The sequence below is a fragment of the Chlorocebus sabaeus genome, chromosome 21 (genome assembly GCF_047675955.1).
Source record: "Chlorocebus sabaeus isolate Y175 chromosome 21, mChlSab1.0.hap1, whole genome shotgun sequence".
Lineage (NCBI taxonomy): Eukaryota > Metazoa > Chordata > Mammalia > Primates > Cercopithecidae > Chlorocebus > Chlorocebus sabaeus.
Genome location: NC_132924.1, coordinates 111,717,303 through 111,735,898, shown reverse-complemented (window position 1 = coordinate 111,735,898; position 18,596 = coordinate 111,717,303). Strand labels below are relative to the sequence as shown.

The 18,596-nt window shown below is 45.1% G+C and overlaps 1 protein-coding gene across 5 annotated transcripts in view; it reads left to right on the top strand.

Moving 5' to 3' along the window:
- The first annotated feature begins 2,679 nt into the window (after positions 1 to 2,679).
- The window catches only part of SVOPL (SVOP like), a 73,797-nt gene continuing 57,880 nt past the window's right edge, over positions 2,680 to 18,596 (top strand). For 2 of the 5 annotated variants that reach the window (XM_037991140.2, XM_037991138.2), the window contains exons 1-4: positions 2,685 to 2,778; positions 11,878 to 11,949; positions 15,030 to 15,154; positions 18,496 to 18,559. In XM_037991140.2, coding sequence (XP_037847068.2) covers positions 2,692 to 2,778; positions 11,878 to 11,949; positions 15,030 to 15,154; positions 18,496 to 18,559 — 348 coding nt within the window. In that variant the 5' untranslated portion in view covers positions 2,685 to 2,691. Of the gene's footprint in view, positions 2,779 to 10,177; positions 10,237 to 10,561; positions 10,644 to 11,877; positions 11,950 to 15,029; positions 15,155 to 18,495; positions 18,560 to 18,596 lie in introns of those variants that run through there. The other 3 variants (XM_007983072.3, XM_073009381.1, XM_073009382.1) reach the window with 3 other exon arrangements.

The following is an 18,596-nucleotide window of genomic DNA, read 5'->3' as shown; positions in this document are numbered from 1 at the left end:
CTTTTTTTCTTTTTCTTTTTTTTGTTTTGACATGGACTCTAGCTATGTTGCCCAGGCTGGTCTCAAACTCCTCAACTCAAGCAATCCTCCCACCTCAGCCTTCCAAAGTGCTGGCATTATAGGCTGAGCCACCAAGCCCGGCCTCAGGCAACAGTCTAGTACAAAAAAGAGAAAGGCAAGATGTGTCCTAGTCCTACTTTGATGATAACCAATGGTACAATTTAGAAGACTTCCTTATCTGTACAGTGAGGTCTCATAGGCTCCAAATTTTTAAAATTCCACATTTCAAGGGACAAGTAGGTGTGATGAGGTGGAGTTTTCCTATCAACTCTTCTCTACCTTCGCCCAGAACATCCTGAGGAAGTGAAATGGTCTCTACTCTTCAAGTGCCTCATAGTCGTGGGAATTCTCCCAGCTCACCGGCTAGGAGGGGCTTTCTGCCGGGCCACCCTCTCCTGTCTCACAAAGGAAGACAGAACTGCTTATGTGGGTGCAGGAACCAGATCTTTTGCCTGGTCTTACGATGGGGTGTTTTGTGAGCAGGATCCTTCCATCAGCATTGACATGTTGACAGTGAGGGCCCGCAGCTCCTCCTGGCCGTGGCCCCTCCACCTGTTCAGGCTCTCATTCAGAGGCCTGAACAGGTAGAAGCAGCAGTTGGGTTTCAGGGCCTCATGTGACTGTGTATATAACTGCATCCACAGCAGCTGAGCAGCCTCAGCCTGTGACCAGGAGTCCTAAGTCCTGGTCGTCTTTGTGTGTGTGTGTGTGTTTTGTTGTTGGTTTTTTTTTGTTTTTTTTTTTTTTGGAGATGGAGTCTTGTTCTATTGCCCAGGCTGGAGTGTGGAGGCACAATCTTGGCTCACTACAACCTCTGCCTCCCAGGTTCAAGCGATTCTCCTGCCTTAGTCTCCTGAGTAGCTGGGATTACAGGCATGTGCCACCATGCCCAACTAATTTATTTTGTATTTTTAGTAGAGACAGGGTTTTGCCATGTTGGCTGAGCTGGTCTCGAACTCCTGACCTCAAGTGATCTGCCCTCCTTGGCCTCCCAAAGTGCTGGGATTACAGGCAAGAGCCACCTTGCCCGGCCAGTCCTGGTCGTCTTTAAGACGTTCCCTGAGGTCTAGAGTGAAGCTCCTCTGTGTACCCCACTCTGGCTCCCTGCCTGGTCCTTCTCCCCTAAGAGAAGTTCAGTTAGCCAGCTGGCAAGTTTAAGTTCAAAAAGTTTCAGAAGTAAGACAGCATAATTATCTCAGAAGAGCTGACCCGGTGGCTCATGTGTGTAATCTGAACACTGTGGAAGGCTGAGGTGGGCGGATCACTTGAGTCCAGGGTTCGAGACCAACCTGGCCAACATGGCAAAACCCCATCGCTACTAAAAATACAAAAATTAGCGGGGTGTGGTACTGCGCGCCTACTCGGGAGGATGAGGCACAAGAATCACTTGCACCCAGGAGGCAGAAGTTGCAGTGAACTGAGATTGCACCATTGCACTCTAGCCTGGGTGACAGAGCAAGACCCTGTCTACAAATAATAATAATAATCTAAGAAATTTTGATTTAGTAAACTCATCTTCCTTCAGTAATACAGAACAGCTGGATCCATATTAACCAAATGCCACTCTTCTAAAGGGTTCCAGAAGGAAATAAACCAGTAAGGAATAAAACTCCATCCATTCTGAACTCTCAACACCAAACAAATTCATTTTCTCCTTTAATTCCCTTTTTTTCCTCCTGATAACCTTGTCCCTGTCAGTGATGTCAGTGTTCTTCCCTTCCACCAAACACAAAATCTCAGTCATCTTTGACTCATCCTTTGTGATCCTGTACTTAACTTTCATCATCTATTTCTAATTATTCCTTCAATTCTTTTCTAGCATCTCCTTCTTTTTCTTGAGAGACAAACTTATCCCTATAATGGATTGCAAGATATGGATAGAGGATAATACTCAAACTTTGTATTGAAAGAAATATTTAGTAGCACTAAGTCTGTTAAAGACACATTTTCTTAGGCTGAGCTCAGTGGCTTGTGCCTATAATCTCAGCACTCTGGGAGACCAAAGTGGGAGATTCACTAGAGCCTAGGAGTTTCCAGCCTGGGCAACATAGTGAGATCCCATTTCTTCTTCTTTTTTTTTTTTCAAAAAAAAAAAAAAACTTTCCTGCTGACGAGCTCATATTATTTTGTACTCATTGCTTTGTTTTCCAGCTTTCGTGAAACTTACCAGTGTGAGATCAGAGACTGTCTCAAAAATCCATTTATAAGGCTTGTGCCCTGCAACCTTCACAATCATGAGTACAAAACAACAAAGCTCGTTGATGTGGATGCTGCTGGTTAGCTAGTTTCACCCCTTAGCTATGGGAGTGGCCTTCACACAGCTCCCCCATAGTGCTACCATGCAACTGCATTGGTCAACAAAATCATAAGTGAATACGTTTCACAAATTTTCGGGAACTCTCTCAAGTTTTTCAAACCATGAAGGTCATATCCATGAAAGCTGAAGTTCTGTAGTTCCTTATCCAACTAGCAGTGCCATGTGGGTATACAATAGATGCTCCCTAAATGGGGAAGAAGGACGAAGGGGACAGGACTAGGTAGGATGATGGGTAGGCAGACCTGGGAAGAAGTAATGACAAGCTGGCACTTAGACATGGCATTGTGTCCCTCTTCTTTAAGGTTGTTGAGGCCATGGAGATCATGTTGATAGCTGTTGTGTCTCCTGTCATCCGCTGTGAATGGCAACTGGAGAATTGGCAGGTGGCATTAGTAACCACAGTAAGTACCTGCTTCCTGTGCTGTGAACAAGCTAACTGAGGGCCTGGGCTCCCTTTCCTCCATCCTGCAGGGCTGAGAGACAAAGGGTGTCTCACCACTTGGTATGTTGGCTTCCAAAACTCAAGGGTTTGCAGGCTGAAACCAGCGTTTGATGTCTTCCTCATCTTTTTCTTTTCCTAGTATGCATAATCCTAAACTGCTTACTATCCACATGAGACATGCAATTCAGAAAGTGATCCCAAAGTCATGGGTTAGTCGTAGGTTAAATCGAGTCACTAGAGAAGCTATTTACATGGACCATAGTGACTTTACCAATCACCCTCACTGAATTGTACCGTTACTCCTTCAACTTTTCTCAAAGACCATTAAGAATAGCCTTATGGGCCTGGTGTAGTGGCTCATGCATGTAATCCCAGCATTTGGGAGGCTGAGGCAGGGAGATCACCTGAGGTCAGGAGGTTGAGACCAGCCTGATCAACATGGTGAAACCCTGTCTCTACTAAAAATACAAAAATTAGCAAGATGTGGTGGTGGGTGCCTATAATCCCAGCTACTTGGGAGGCTGAGGCAGTAGAATTGCTTGCATCTGGGAGGAGGAGGTTAGAGTGAGCCGAGATCACACCATTGTGCTCCAGCCTGGGTGATGAGTGAAAATCCATCTCAAAAAAGAAACAATAGCCTTATGAGTTACACATCAAGTTTTGCTACAAAATGGAATTGATGATATCCATCATTCGTTCAAAAAGCATGTGTGTATGCATGTGTGCTGAGAAGACTACAAGGAGTATCACATTTAAATAGAAAGATGTAGTGATGGGAGGTGAAGTTGCAGAGGTGGGCAGGGCCAGAAGCACCCCACCTGCTAAGCATAAATTCCATTCTATAGCCACTGCTTCCCAACATTGGGCCAAACACATATAAACCCTCATGCAAAACATATGTGACAAATATACATATTACAGTTTTTCAGATTGCCATTTTGTATAACAAAAATCAACATAATAGCATTATTGACTTCATAGTCATTATACATTTCTGATTAAATGGGTATGAAAGTGTACCTTCTATCATAGAGCTTTGCAAAATATTTATGTTTAATCTTAAAAGAGGCTCCTGATGTATAAGAATGTTGGAAGCCACACTGTGGAGGGTGGAGAGCCATTGGAAGGCTTCAGGGAAGGATGTGGTCAGTTTTCTAAGAACTCCAAGGAGAGAAGGCTGCAGGGTAGAAGGGCAGTGAGGGTGTAACTGCCCTAGGGTTCATCTTACCTAGTGCCCCAATAGAGCCAACTTATCAAGCAGGGGAATTGCAATAGAGAAAGTGTTTAATAGACATAGAGCTGGCTAAACCAGAGGCCAGAATTTTATTATTACTTATATCAGCCTCCCTGAAAATTTGGAGGCAAGGGTTTTTTAAAGATAGTTTGGTTGGCAGGGGGCTAGGGAATGGGTGTTGCTGATTGGTTGGGGATACAATCATAGTGGTGTAGAAAATGGACCTTGTACACAGAGTCTGCTTATGAGTTGTAGGGGGCCACAAGACCAGTTGAGTCACGGGTCATGGGTTGGGGTGGAGTTATCCTTTTGTCAAAAATACAGAAGTCTGAAAAGACTTCTCAAAAGGCCAATCTTAGGTTCTACAATAGTGATGTTATTTCCAGGAGTAATTGGGGAAGTTGCAGATCTTGTGACCTCCAGAACAAAGGCTGGAAAGTGGCTGGTAATCCTTTAAGCCTACATCTTAACAGAATTCAGGGCCCTCATAATCCCAACCTGGTGGCCTTTTATTACTTTTATAAAGGTGGTTTAGTTTTGGGAAGAGCTATTATCTAAGCTGTAAACTAAATTTCTTCAAAAGTTAGCTTGACCCATGCCCAGGAATGGCCAAGGGCAGTTTGGAAGTTAAAGCCAAAATGAATTTTGTTAGGTCAGATCTCTTTCACTGTCATAATTTTTTCTCATTATTATAATTTTTGCAAAGATGGTTTCAAATGGGCTGTGGTATAAGTGGTAGAGTGAAGTTCTGTGTTCTGGGATGTATTTAGGAAGTAACATCAGCCAAGGAGGTCAAAGAACCAGCAGATGAGGAGAGAAAGGTTGATTACTTGGGTATTGAAGTTGGTTTTAATGAAGACAGGACTTTGTAGGTGCCAAGGGAAAACTTCCCTTCGCTTTCCAAAAGTTTACTAAAAAATCAACTGACAGAAGGTAGATTCATGGGAGACAAGGCATCCAAAATTTTATTTTGATGGGCATAGCAGGAAGGAATCACAAGAGTGATTACCAATAACCCAGTGTGGGACAGAAACATATAGCCTTTTTCATAGGGGAGGACGACAGTGGGCAAAGATTCTTTAGAGGGGCAATAAGTCATTAGTGAGAATGAATGGACCAGGGAGGTGTGAGGCAGGCATTATAGGAAGGTGAGGGGTGGAACAAAGGTTGTTTTGTTATCCAGGTGATCTCTGGGAGCTGCCCTCAGAGGACTAGGTGAAAAGTCTGGGGCAATGTGATATCCCCAGCCCCTTCTCTTTTCTGGTGGCTGATCTTGATAATTTGACATGATCCACAGGGAGTGGGTTTAGGATAACTGCGTTCCTTTTTTGTTGTTGTTGTTGTTGTGTTGTTGTTGAAGCAGAGTCTCCCTCTGTTGCCTGGGCTGGAGTGCAGTGGTATGATCATAGCTCACTGCAGCTTTGAACTCCTGGGCTCAAATAACCCTCTTGTCTTAGCTTCCTGAGTAGCTGGGAGGTGGGTCACCACACCTGGCTAATTTGAAGAGGTTGGGTTTTAACTCCTGGCCTCAGGCAATCCTCCTACCTAGGCCTCTCAAAGTGTTGGGATTACAAACTGAGTTACTGCACCTGGCCCAGTTGCATTCCTTTTGGAACAAAGCTTTCTTGTCAGATAAGGAAACTTCAGAGAGCCCTTCCCTGTGCTTGAGGGCGAAGGAGCAAGACAAGGTTAGAGGGACCTTGATTCTGATGCAGCTGCCTCTATCCTCTCCACATGTCAAAGTGCCAGTCTTTGTTGTATCACTTTCTGGGTCCCAACAACTTCACAGAAAGAAGAACTATGAGCCCAGGTGCTCAAATCCTCACTAAAGGGAGTGTCTGGGAGGTAGGTAGACCATGATGGGTGGAGGAGGACAGTCAGGTGGCAGAGGCCTTGAGGGCAAATTCTGTAAGACAGTGAGAGCTAGTCTGAAACTGGTGGTGAATTCCAGAAGAATTCCTCCTGCCCCTCAAACTTACAAGGCTGTGCTCAAAGGAGTAACCCCAGAAAGTGACAGAGGAAGGGGGTATCCCTGTCACTCACTGCCTTAACCAAATCTTACCTGTGAATTTTAATCTTTGGGAGTGGCACCAGGGACAAGTCCCTCCCTTGAGGAACTGGTTGGAGTTCTTGTCTCAGATAATCCATGGCATTGCCCAGTTGTGTTTCTTTCTGTGTCTTGGAGGCTGGAAAGTTTGGATTCCAGTTGTACACCCAATCACAGCAGCACATCTAAAAATCTGCCCTTATTTTTGCTAACCCAAATGAGATACTGTGGCAAAAATCTCAGTCATCTGAGGTTTATTGAGCCAGAGCTTGAGGGTGTGACTGAGAAGAATGCAACAGCCCAGCGGGTTCACTTTGTCGGCTGCCTAGACAGCTGATTTCTCAAGACAGGGGAATTGCAATAGAGAAGGAGTAATTCACACAGAGCCACTCTGTGGGTGACCAGAGTTGTTTTATTGTTATTCAAATAAGTCTCCCGAGCATTTGGGGAGCAGAGTTTTTAAGGACAACTTGGTGGATGGGGGAAGGCCAGTGAGTCGAGAGTGCTGATTAGGTGGGTCAGAGATGAAATCATAGGGAATTGACATCCTCTTGCGCTGATTGAGTTCCTGAGTGGGTGCCACAAGATCAGAGGACCAGTTTATCAGTCCGGGTGGTACCAGCTGATCCATCAAGTGTACCATCTGCAAAATATCTCAAGCACTCATCTCAGGAACAGTTTAGGGAGGGTCAGAATCTTGTAGCCTCCAGCTGTATGACCCCTAAACCATAATTTCTAATCTTGTGGCTAATTTGTTAGTCCTACAAAGGCAGTCTAGTCCCCAGCCAAGAAGGAGGTTGGTTTTGGGAAACAGCGGTTATCATCTTTGTTTTAAACTATAAAGTAAGCTTCTCCTGTAGCTAGTTCAGCCTACCCCTAGGAATGACCAAGGACAGTTTGGAGGTTAGAAGCAAGATATGGAGTTGGTTAGGTCAGATCTCTTTCAGTGACTCAGTTACAATTTTGCAGTGTCGGTTTCAAGAACACCAGTTACGGAAACATCTGTGGCTTGAAGCAGAGGTTTCTGGGCGACTCAGGATTTATATTCTCTTTTAAAGGAAAGAAAGCATGTAAGAAGAGGTGGGTAGCCAGCCAGTGAGGCAAATGGTTACATTTTTGTGAGATTTTAATTAGTGCCCAGTAAATCTACATTTTATATAAAATGAGGTGAACATTGGAAGAAAAAAGGGAGAGTAAAGGAAGCATCAGTTATGCAGATGTCTCAGGTAGGTGGAAGAATGGTCTCATCTTCTGGGAAGAATGATTCTCATCACTTGGGAAGATGAGCTTGCAATCAACATTATCAGTGTGAAATCTAACAGACAGATGTTAGTTGTAGAAGCTAGACTTAGATTGAAAACCTAAGTTACAATGGACATGTCCTTGCTTTACAGGAGGATATGCATCTTGAAGGGTTTCAAGACCAGCAAAGAATTTTCCATGGGGGGTCTGGCTGATGGATAATACTTTGACATAAGATTGTAAAGCAACAGCTATTCATTTGGGAAAAGGATGGCCAGTGTTGCATGACTGTCTTCAGGCTTAACCTCCTCTTTGGTGTGATGAGTTTGGGGGTCCCGAGATGTTTTATTTTTCCATTATATTATCTTAGTTCCATTTCCCTCATTAAAACTCCTGTTATTAACTTTGGTGCCCTGGTTGCTTTTTGTGCTTTTAAAGCTCTCTAATACTTGTTGTCCCAAAGACCACCAGGATGGCTAAATAATAGAAAGGACAGCTTTATTGGCAATAGTGATTTGCAAGCCTGAAAGAGATAGTCTCCGGTGTGCACTGAAGGTGCTTTCTCTTGGAAGAGGAGAAGGACAGGTTGGGTTTTATGTTTCACAAGGCCAGCATCATACATATTTGGCAGGTTTGGGGGCAAAGCTATACATATTTGTGAGGGGAGCCTACATGCAGACTAGGTAAGCATGTATGTAACATACATCATATGTTCACTTTGGGGAGAGTTTTAGCATTAAAATGAGGTGGAATTTGGCTGTTTATGTCAAAAGGTGAACTACAGAACACAAAAACAGTTTGTGCACTGTCTGTATAAGCTGCTGAAACTGGCCTGAGGTCTGCAGTAGCTTATCCAAAAAGAACGTCTGTAAGGCTGATCCGGTCCTCTGTCCAGTCAGGACCATAGTGGTCTGGGTTGTAAATCAGCTTAATATCTCAGAAAGGAATTCAGAAATCTGCCATGTCCGCCAGGCTCTGAACCCTTGACCTGTAGATAACTTTTGTTTCCTTAACCCTGGGGCCCATCTCGGTTGCTAAAGGGGTGTCTCTTTTGGTGTCTCAGATCATATGCTTTTAGAAAAATTTTTAGAAATCAACATTTTTACTTAGACTTGTAATTGACTCGATTGCTTTCCATTTTCTTCCACGTATAAAATACTTTAGAAAGTGTCAACCTAAAATAACAGAGAAGCTCTCCAGCGAAATGAGTTTATTTGGAAAGGAATGACAGGGGATTGCAATCTGGGAATTCCTGTGCTATGGAGAACCATGGCTGGGCCATAGATGTATTTAGGAAGGGAAGGAAGGTCGAGAGTTTCTTAAAGGCAAAATGAGGAAGGCTATATAAGCTATTTTGAAATACTTTTCCCTGGCTACAAGGATCGGTAACAACAGTGGCATCAATCTGAAGTTGAACAGGCTGGGTATTGTTCTTGCAGAAGCAGTTTGTTTTTGTTTTTGAGATGGGGAATGCCACTCTGTTGCTCAGACTGGCCTTGAGCTCCTGGGCTCAAGCCATCAGTGGTCTTTGTGCAACGCTGTGGTTTTCAGAGTCCTTATTACAGTTTCTGTGCTAGGCACGCATGCCTGAGAGCCCCTCCTCTGTTGCCTACGATCCCATTTTGGTAGGATGTGGCCTAAGTGACTCCATTTTGGTTCTCATGGCTTTCACAAAAGCATTACTTGCCAATCCTTGTATCTTTAGGGTGACTCTATAACTTTATGTTTAATTCTAACTGATCTGTACCCCAGTCGGTTTGTATATATGCACATCTTAGTTCCTTGAGAATGCTGGAGATCCAGGTGTGGCATTTGCACCTGCACTACAAAATTATATTACATGATACCATTTTTTATAGTACATGATACACATGTAAATATGATATTTACAGCTCACATTTCATTGGTTGCATTTGTGCTGTTTCCTAACGGTGCCTACAGAGGCTTCTTCCAGCAGGTACACAATCTCCTTCATTAGGCCATCACAGCTTAGAAGACTTCTCTCTAAGCAACTGAACTCTCCCAAGGCCAGACTGTTTCCTGCTCTGGGCTCCTCCCATCCTCCTGTCTTGGCTTAGTCTGTCTGACTCTGACCCTGTTCCTGAGCTTACTGGGAACAATTGTGCTAAACGGAAGGGCCAGGCTAATGAGCAACGTTGTCACTGTCTCCCAGGCCCCCCAACCCCATTTTCTAAGCAGTTGTTAATTGAGAAAACTAAAGAATTGTGGGGCTATGATGGCCCTTGTGTTTTGTAAGAGTCATGCTGAAGAAACACCTTATGTGCTGCTTAAATCAAACAGGGGAGTCATGTTTTGTATTAAACACAAGCACCTGCAGAAAAGAGCTCACCCTAGGGAGGCGGGGTGGGGGTGGGGAAGGAATAGAGCGTGGGGGTGGGGAAGGGATAGAGCGTGGAGGTGGGGGTGGGGAAGGGATAGAGCGTGGGGGTGGGGAAAGGATAGAGCGTCGCGGGGGAAGGGATAGAGCGTGGGGGTGGTTGGAAGGGTCGAGGGTGGGGGTGGTTGGGGGGAGGGTCGGGGGTGGTTTGGGGAAGGGTCGGGGGCGGGGGTCGGGGAGAAGTGTCAGGGGTCCAGGGAAAGGGCGGGGATGGGGGGAAGTGTCGGGGGAAGGGTCGAGGGTGGGCTGGGAGTGAAGGGTTGACGGCAGGGGTGGGGGTAAGGAAGGGTCGAGCGCAGGGCTGTTGGGGGAAGGGTGAGGGTTGAAGGGGAAGGGTAGAGGGCGGGGATGGGAGGAGGGGGGAAGGGTCGAGTGCCAGGGTGGCAGAGGAGGAAAAGCTGGGGGTGAGCAGGAGGACGTGCGGGGGAGGGGGAAAGCGCACACGAGAGGATCAGGCGCGCGTGGCACACCCCTGGAGGATCAGGGGCGCTGGAGGGTCAGGGGCGCGCTTGACGGAGGGTCAGGGACGCTGGAGAGTTAGGCGCGCCCGATGGAGGATCAGGGGTGCTGGAGGATTAGGCGCGCGTCCGGTGGAGGGTCAGGGGCGTGCCTGATGGAGGATTAAAGGCGCTGGAGCGTTAGGCGCGCGCCTAATGGAAGATTATGAGAGCTCGAGGGTTAGGCGCGAGCCCGATAAAGAGTCAGGGGCGTGCCCGATGGAGGATTAGGGGCGCTGGAGGGTTAGGCGCCCGCCTGCTGGAGGATATGGGGTGCCAGAGGGTTAGGCGCGCGCCCGATGGGTCACAGGCGTGCCCGATGGAGGATTACGGGCGTTAGAGGGTTAGGCGTGCGCCAGATGAAGGGTCAGGGGCGTGCCCGATGGAGGATTAGGGGTGCTGGAAGGTTAGGCACGCGCCCGATGGGGGCTCAAGGGCGCTGGAGGGATAGGCGCGCGCCCGATGGGGGCTCAGGGGCGCTGGAGGGATAGGCGCGCGCCCGACGGGGGCTCAGGCAAGCTAGGTGGGGCGCGTGAGGGAGGGAGGACGTCTTCCGGGTAGAGGGTGGGGGAAGGGAGAGGCAGGGGAGGGTGCGCAAGAAAGGGGCGCCACTGAGGATCCGGGCGAGGGAGGGAGGGAGAGGGAGAGCCGGAGCCCCAGTGAGCGGACAGGTTTCTGTCTCTGCGGTCTAACAGGGTTACGGAACATTTCTGTCCTGGAAAGTGTAGCGCGCAGGGCCCAGTCGTGGCTTTTGTCGTGAAAGAACATATATGATGAACACATGGTTCCGTGTGGGAGAACTGCATTTCAGTCTTTCCTCCAAAGAGTGAGGGAAGGAGAAAAGAAGCAGAACAGCGACAGCGAAAGGGAAACAGAGCTGTTTCTGGTTTGTTTTGTTTTCCCCTAGAAATGCGAGCTAACGGCATTCCTTTGCTTGCCCTGGAGGCCGTCGGTCAGGGCTGCAGTGAAGCCTGAACTTCTTGAAGGCAGGAAACTAAGGAGCCCAGAGGCGCAGACAGCAGTTGACGTCTCAGGCCAAGTTATAATAAATAAAACCCTAGTGTCAAATCCCAGGTCCTTGAATTTTATCAGGGGAGGACAGGCCATTGTGAGAACGAGTAAGGAAAAGAAGTAGGTTTATCTTAGGACTTATATATGTTCTGAAGAGTTTTTTAAATGAGCGATTGGACGTGGTGTTTAAAGTTATGTTTATTTGTAATAACATAAAGGGAGACTGCTTCTAGTGGCCCCAATTTGTGTACTGAATAAGGCAGCGCATGAACGGACAGTTTTAAAAATTATTGTGGAAATTCACAAGTACACGTCTGAACAGAGTGGAGCCGAAGCCGCCCTCTAGCAACAGGTGGACCAACAGGTGGCGGCAGCTCAGAGGACCCCGTTTCCACCTGAGGCAGTGTCTCCCTTGTTAGGCTCCCGCCAACAGGGATCATAAAAGCCTGCCTCTGAAATTCTGAACATGAAGGGCCTCAGGGGCAAGCAAGTGCTTTGTGAAACCCTGTTCTTCAAATTAACTTCCATCCCTCACATATTTCCAGCCTACATCTAGTGAAAATGGCTAATGGGTAAAGTAACATCTAAAACCTGCTTAGAGAACCGTTTTGTCTCCCTCCCACTTGCAGATGGTGTTTTTTGGCTACATGGTTTTCAGTATCCTCTTTGGCCTCCTGGCTGACAGATATGGCCGCTGGAAGGTAGGTGAACCCTCACAGTAGCATTTGGAATAGTCTTTCATGTATTCTTTTGGGGCAACCTTATTGCTGTTTCTCTTTAGTAGGCATCTCCCTCCTAATACCCAAGATAGAAAATGCAGATATTCCCTCCCTAATGGAACATTCCAGGCTTATCTTCTGGACATTTTTCTCAGGGTATCTGTGCCTGCGGCTGTTCCTCTGCAGTCCAGGTGTGGAGTAAAAGGAGATGCAGGTATTATAGAGTTCTAAGAAATCTCTACCAAGAAGGACTAAAGGAATGAAGGCCGCTAAGTGGCTCTATTTGAACTTTTAAAGGTTGGGACTTAGAAGCAGTCATGGCTTGGTTAGATGCCTCCACCATGTCCAGTTTACTGTGGTGGGTTGAGAACAGATAGTGGCTCTGATATCTGATATCAGTAGGGGCACACATCTGTTCTCCATTTATCCGTAAATTCACTTCTAATGAGTTAATAAGGGGAATGGAAGATTCCCCTTTTGCCCTTCAGAGCAGCCCTGTTGGGAGGTTTTTTTCCTCTGGTTTTTGTTTAAGTGACTAGTCCACTGCTGCTGCAGCAGCAAACTCAGAAGAAGCTGTTCTTTCAGGGAGACAGCTACGTGCCATGAATGAATGTCCATAAAGTCTCTAGCCCCCCAGAGCACCCAAGTGGGTTCGGACGGAGCAAGTCTCCCTTATCTTTGGGGCGAGAAAACTCACCCTCAGGCACCTGTCTGTCTGAGACTAGCAGGAACTGGTCACAAATGAGAAGACAAGTCCAAATTACAATCAGTGGGAAACAGACGCAAGTTTTAAAGCCTGTGATGGAATTTTAGGACAAGAAAAAGTCAAACCACTAGTGCTGGATGGCCAAGACCATAAGCCAAACCTGCTTTCATGAGGCAGAGGCAGAGAAAGAAGAAGTCCTCTGCAGAGCCATTCGCCTGAATGTCCAGGGACAGAAATGGAAGCCCTTGCTCTTAAACGAGAGAGTTTATAAAGAAGCCCCCCAAACTCTGGACCTCAACCTAAAGGAAAGGAGGGCCAGATTCAGAAAGACTCACCCTTTTGCCCCCAGTGAAATCTCTGGAGTTAGGGGAACACAGTGGGTTCGTGCAGCAAGTTCAGGAGGAGACTGTGGGTAATTGAGGGGGTAAAGGGTGGTGTTGCTCTGAACCCTGCCAGCTATGCCAGAAATATTGACCTAAAGGAAGAAACAGAGGCAAAATTAATTTAAGTAGGGAGTTTATTTGGACCAAGATTGAGGATTGCAGCCCAGAAGTCATACAGTCCAGTTGCCCTGAATAGATGCTCCGATTAGCAGCAGTGACAACTGAGTTTTTTAAAGGAGGGGAGAAAAGAATTTGGGGGCACTTCCTAAGTTATTTACTAATAATTTACATTGGTTCATTAAAATGGTAAGCTATCAGCTGATTCTACATCGCTCTTTGTGTCACAAAATCTAAAAACATGGAGATAATGGATGAGCGTCACATTGTGCAACTTGTGGTTAACATTTTAGGTGATTTATCAGCTAGTCTGGAAACTACAGGGAAGGTAAGAAAAACAAAATGCCTTTATACAATTACCCTGGGCATGGGTGCGGGAATGTGACTGGAGTCGCACGCTCCTGTGTCTCTGGACCTCATAAATTCTGCATACCTCACATTCCTCAGACTGCTCTGAGTCGCTTTTCTTTCTCAAGTTGATGGATGTATGGAGTTAAAACATATTAGAATGTGGACATTTGCAGGTATAAACATAAGCAGCTACACATTTAGCTCACATTGGTATAACTTTGAAACTAGCTACTTGCTCAAAGTCACGTACCTACTAAGATTAGACATCAAGACATAAATTATGTCTTCTGGTTACAAACCCAGGTCTGTCTTTTCTATTCGCTTGATTTCTGGTGAAATCTTCTGTGAGCATAAACACAAATGGAGGAACCTCAAAGGAAAACATTAATAGAATTGGCTGTATGTTTTAAAGTACATGAAATAAATATCATAGATTCTTGTAAATTTGAAAACACAAGTATCTCAAAAAGCACAAAAAGGCATTTTATAAAAGAAATACAAATTGTCAAGAATCCTTGAAAAAACATTAAAGCACAGGAGTTATCAAAAACAAAATACATAATAAGATATAATTTTTCCTTATCAAATATGTAAGGAACTTTTTCCTTAAAGAGTCCTGCACCGTTGAAATGGACATTGTCATGCCTTGCAAGTATATAGACACCCTTATTATACCCTATTGGTGTTATTATATCATTATTATTATATAATATTATTAAATCCTATTGGTATAATTTTTTCTGACCATCAGCTTGGCAGTATGAATCAGGAACCTTGAAAACATTCTGCTAACCTGAACATTTATCTTCCAGAAATCTAGCTTGCTAAAGATATCAGAGAGGGCATAACAACTTATGCAGATCTCATCCCAGCTTATTTTAATAATGAGAAGATCCGAAACAACTTTAACAGTAGAGCAAGGTCTTATGTATTATATTACATGTATGAGAGTACATCTTTCCACTGCACTATTTACAGCCATTAACACTTTGTTTTCTCTTACAAACAGAGAAGATAAAACAGTGTTAAGAGTATTTTCTCTGGGTTGGACAATCAATGGTGATTTCAATTTTTACATTTTCTTTTTTCTTCTGTATTGTTTACTGTGAACTTATATGATCCTTATAATTAAAGAAAAAGCAAATACCTTAAACATTCTCCTTGTACTCCTCCCAACATACTGCCTCGTTCTGTCCCCAACAGCCCTGTGAGTAGGGAGGACACGTTTTTGCCTTTTGATGTCCAAGTTCAGGGACCTGCCACCCGTGAGGGTGGGCACAGCAGGGTAGTTTTAAAAACCGGTCTGAACTTGGTAGGTCTGGGCTTCCAGACAGTAGAGTGGCATGGATTGTGTTGTTGGATGATTGTGAAGACCATTGGGCTGGCTATCGATTAGCTCCTCAGAGAAGCAACTATCAGAATGGAAACAAAATCGCCTTCAGATGTTAGGGCTTCTTTCCTCCCCGCATTGAGGCAGGTCCCATTCATGTGTTCTGTTGTTTCAGATTCTGCTCATCTCGTTCCTGTGGGGGGCCTATTTCTCCTTGCTGACGTCGTTTGCTCCTTCGTACGTCTGGTTTGTCTTCCTGCGGACGATGGTGGGCTGTGGTGTGTCCGGCCACTCACAGGGGTAAATATGTTACCCAGAGGGCCTGAGACAGAAACGTGTACCCCTGCAGGTCCTGATACACACACCCCACTTAACGGACCAAAAGCATTGTGAACCCAGCATATCTGAGACAGGTTTTGGTCCATTTAGAAAGTTTATTTTTGCCAAAGTTAAGGATGTGGCCGTGACACAGCCTCAGGAGGCCCTGAGGACACATGCCCAAGGTGGTCGGGGTAGAGCTTGTTTTATACATTTTAGGGAGACGTAATACATCAATTAATACATGTAAGATTGACATTGGTTCCATCTGGAAGGGCAGGACAACTCAAAGGGTGGGGGGCTTCCAGACCACAGGTAGCTGTAAATCCAGACCACAGGTAGATGTAAACATATGACTTTTTTTTTTTTTTTTTTTGAGATAGAGTCTTGCTCTGTTGCCCAGGCTGGAGTGCAATGGCACAATCTCAGTTTGCTGCAACCCCCGCCTCCTGGGTTCAAGCAATTCTCCTGCCTCAGCCTCCAAGTAGGTGGGATTACAGATGCCTGCCACCATGCCTGGCTAATTCTTTGTATTTTTAGTAGAGATGGGGTTTTGCCATGTTGGCCAGGCTAGTCTTGAACTCCTGACCTCAGGTAATCCACCTGCCTTGGCCTCCCAAAGTGCTAGGATTACAGGTGTGAGTCACCTTGCCCGGCTGATCTAAACATATTCTGATTGGCATTGGTTGAAAGAGTTGTCAGTAGAAAAGAATGTCTAGTTTAAGACATTCTGGTCTCCACAACCAAGGTTTTATCATGCAAATGAAGCCTCCAGGTAGCCAGCTTCAGAGAAAATAGATTGTAAATGTTTCTTACTGACTTAAGGTCTGCGTTGATGTTAATACTGGAAGGGTATAATGAGGCATGTCCGACCACACTTCCTGTCGTGGCCTGAACCAGTCTTTCAGGTTAAATTTTAGAGTACCCTGGCTAAGGAGGGAATCCATTCAGATGGTGGTGGTTGGGAGGTGAATGGGGGCGGGGGGACGGGACACTTCAAATTTTATTTCCGATTTTACAGCATTGATAAGTTACAGATGTATGGAAGTCACTTGTGCAAATTCAGTTTGAGCTTTGTTTGGTTTTTAGTGATAGCTGCTTATTTAATGCTCCAGCAGGAACAATTTCCTCCTTAAAATGATGCTTGATGGTGAGGCTAACAGAGTGCTAGATCAAGCATGTGTTAGCTTTTTTGTTCATAAGGCTATTCATTGTTTTGTAGATGTGTAATATTTTGTTACAGTAAATGCTAATGAAAAGTGCCATATTAGGTAACAAAAATGTCAACCCAGGCTGGGCGCTGTGGCTCGCGCCTGTAATCTGAGCACTTTGGGAGACTGAGGCAGATCCTTTGAGCGCAGGAGTTCAAGACCAGCCTGAGCAACATAGTGAGACCCTCTCTCTTCAAAAAAAAAACTTTTTGAAGTCAATCCAAACATCATTTATTAATTTCTTAAATTTGTTGGAAGACTGTAGTTTGACCATAAGCCCCTGTAACATTTAGGAGTAACTGTTTTTAAGTACTATCACCCTATGATTGAAGACTCCTCTTGTAAAAGGTGGGGGAGGAATATGTCAGATGGGATCGAACTAGAGTGACTCCATCTTGAATAGGGGCTGGGTAAAATGAGGCTGAGACCTGCTGGACCGCATTCTCAGGAGGTTAGGCGTTCCTAGTCACAGGAAGAGATAGGCGATCAGCAGGACTGCTTTCACAAGATACAGGTCACAAGAGACCCCGCTGATAAAGCAAGGTGTGGTAAAGAAACCGGCCTAAACCCACTAAAACCAAGATGGCGACCAAAGCGAGCTCTGGTTGTCTTCACTACTTTTTATACTCTAATGATATTAATATATTAGCATGCCAAAAGACACTCCCACAAGTGCCAGGACAGCTTGCAAATGCATGGCAATGTCCAGAAATTACCCTAAATGGCCTAAAATAGGGAAGAACCCTCAGTTGCAGGAATTCCCCACCCCTTGAATTAACAGGGCCCCTTGGGCTCTTCTCTTCTTGGTGCCTTGGAGCAGGTTATTCTTAAAATATTTTAGGAGATGTCAAAGCACCTAATTACTGCCTTCATGTGTTAGAGAAAGAATTGTTCTTCCCTGGGGCATACTGTAAACTTTGAGCTTTGAAGCCCTAAAGGAGTAGAAGCTAAGTAAAAATGTAAAACATTCCCCAGGAAACAGCTCAATAAATATGTTAAAATCCCCAAATTCTGGCTAATAACAGCAGCAGAGAAGAGCAATTAGAAAACTGATGGAATATGTTTCCATTTATTCTATTCACAAAGAAAATATGTACTTAATTAGAAACTTGTGCCTTGACTGTCCTCATGAATTGAGAGAACTATTTACCTTCTTTGGGTGTATTTTCATTTCCCAATATGTTTTAGAAAAGAGAATCAGGCTGAGTGCAGTGGCTCACCCCCGTAATCCCAGCCCTTTAGGAAGCTGAGGTGCAACAGTTGCTTGTAGCCAGGATTGGCAATATAGCAAGATCCCATCTCTACAAAAAATTAAAAAATCAACCGGGTGTGGTGGTGAGCACCTGTAATCCCAGCCACTTGGGAGGCTGAGGTGAGAGGATCTCTTGAGCCCAGGAGTTTGAGGCTACAGTGAGCTGTGGTCAAACCACCATACTCCAACCTGGGAGACAGCCAGACTTTGTCTCTTAAATAAATAAATAAATAAGAAAAGGGAATCAGGCTTGGGAAAACATTTTGCCAGTGCTTCCCTTGGCAAAATAGATAAGGCTTATATTTATTTTTTTTATTTTTTTATTTTTGAGATGGAGTTTTGCTCTTGTTGCCTAGGCTGGAATGCAATGGCACAAAAACGACTCCCCACAACCTCCACCTCCTGGGTTCAAGTGATTCTCCTGCCTCAGACTCCCAGGTAGCTGGGACTACAGGCATGTGCCACCACACCTGGCTAATTTTGTATTTTTAGTAGAAATGGGGTTTTTCCATGTTGTCTAGGCTGGTCTTGAACTCCCGACCTCAGGTGATCCACCCACCTCGGCCTCCCAAAGTGCTGGGATTACAGGTGTGAGCTACCGCACCCGGGCAGGCTTACATTTCTTAAGTGTTAGAAGGTTTCAAGTATTGGGAGTAAAGATGTAAACTCAGGAGCAGCTCTCAGTTTAGTTCTTAGTGTTCTTTTATGTGGATATTAGCTGTCACAATTCTCTTCTGATATATAATCGACATCTATGCTTTTGAATTCTTTATCCCTGTGACAAGAAAAACTGATTATTTTTTAAAAGATTATTTAGTTTTTTTAAAACAAAATTGTGCTTTTTCCCTCTTCCTGTTTAGGTTAATCATAAAGACTGAATTTTTGCCCACGAAATACCGAGGCTATATGTTACCCTTGTCTCAGGTAAGGCAACATAGGAGTTCTACCTGCCTTTGGCATC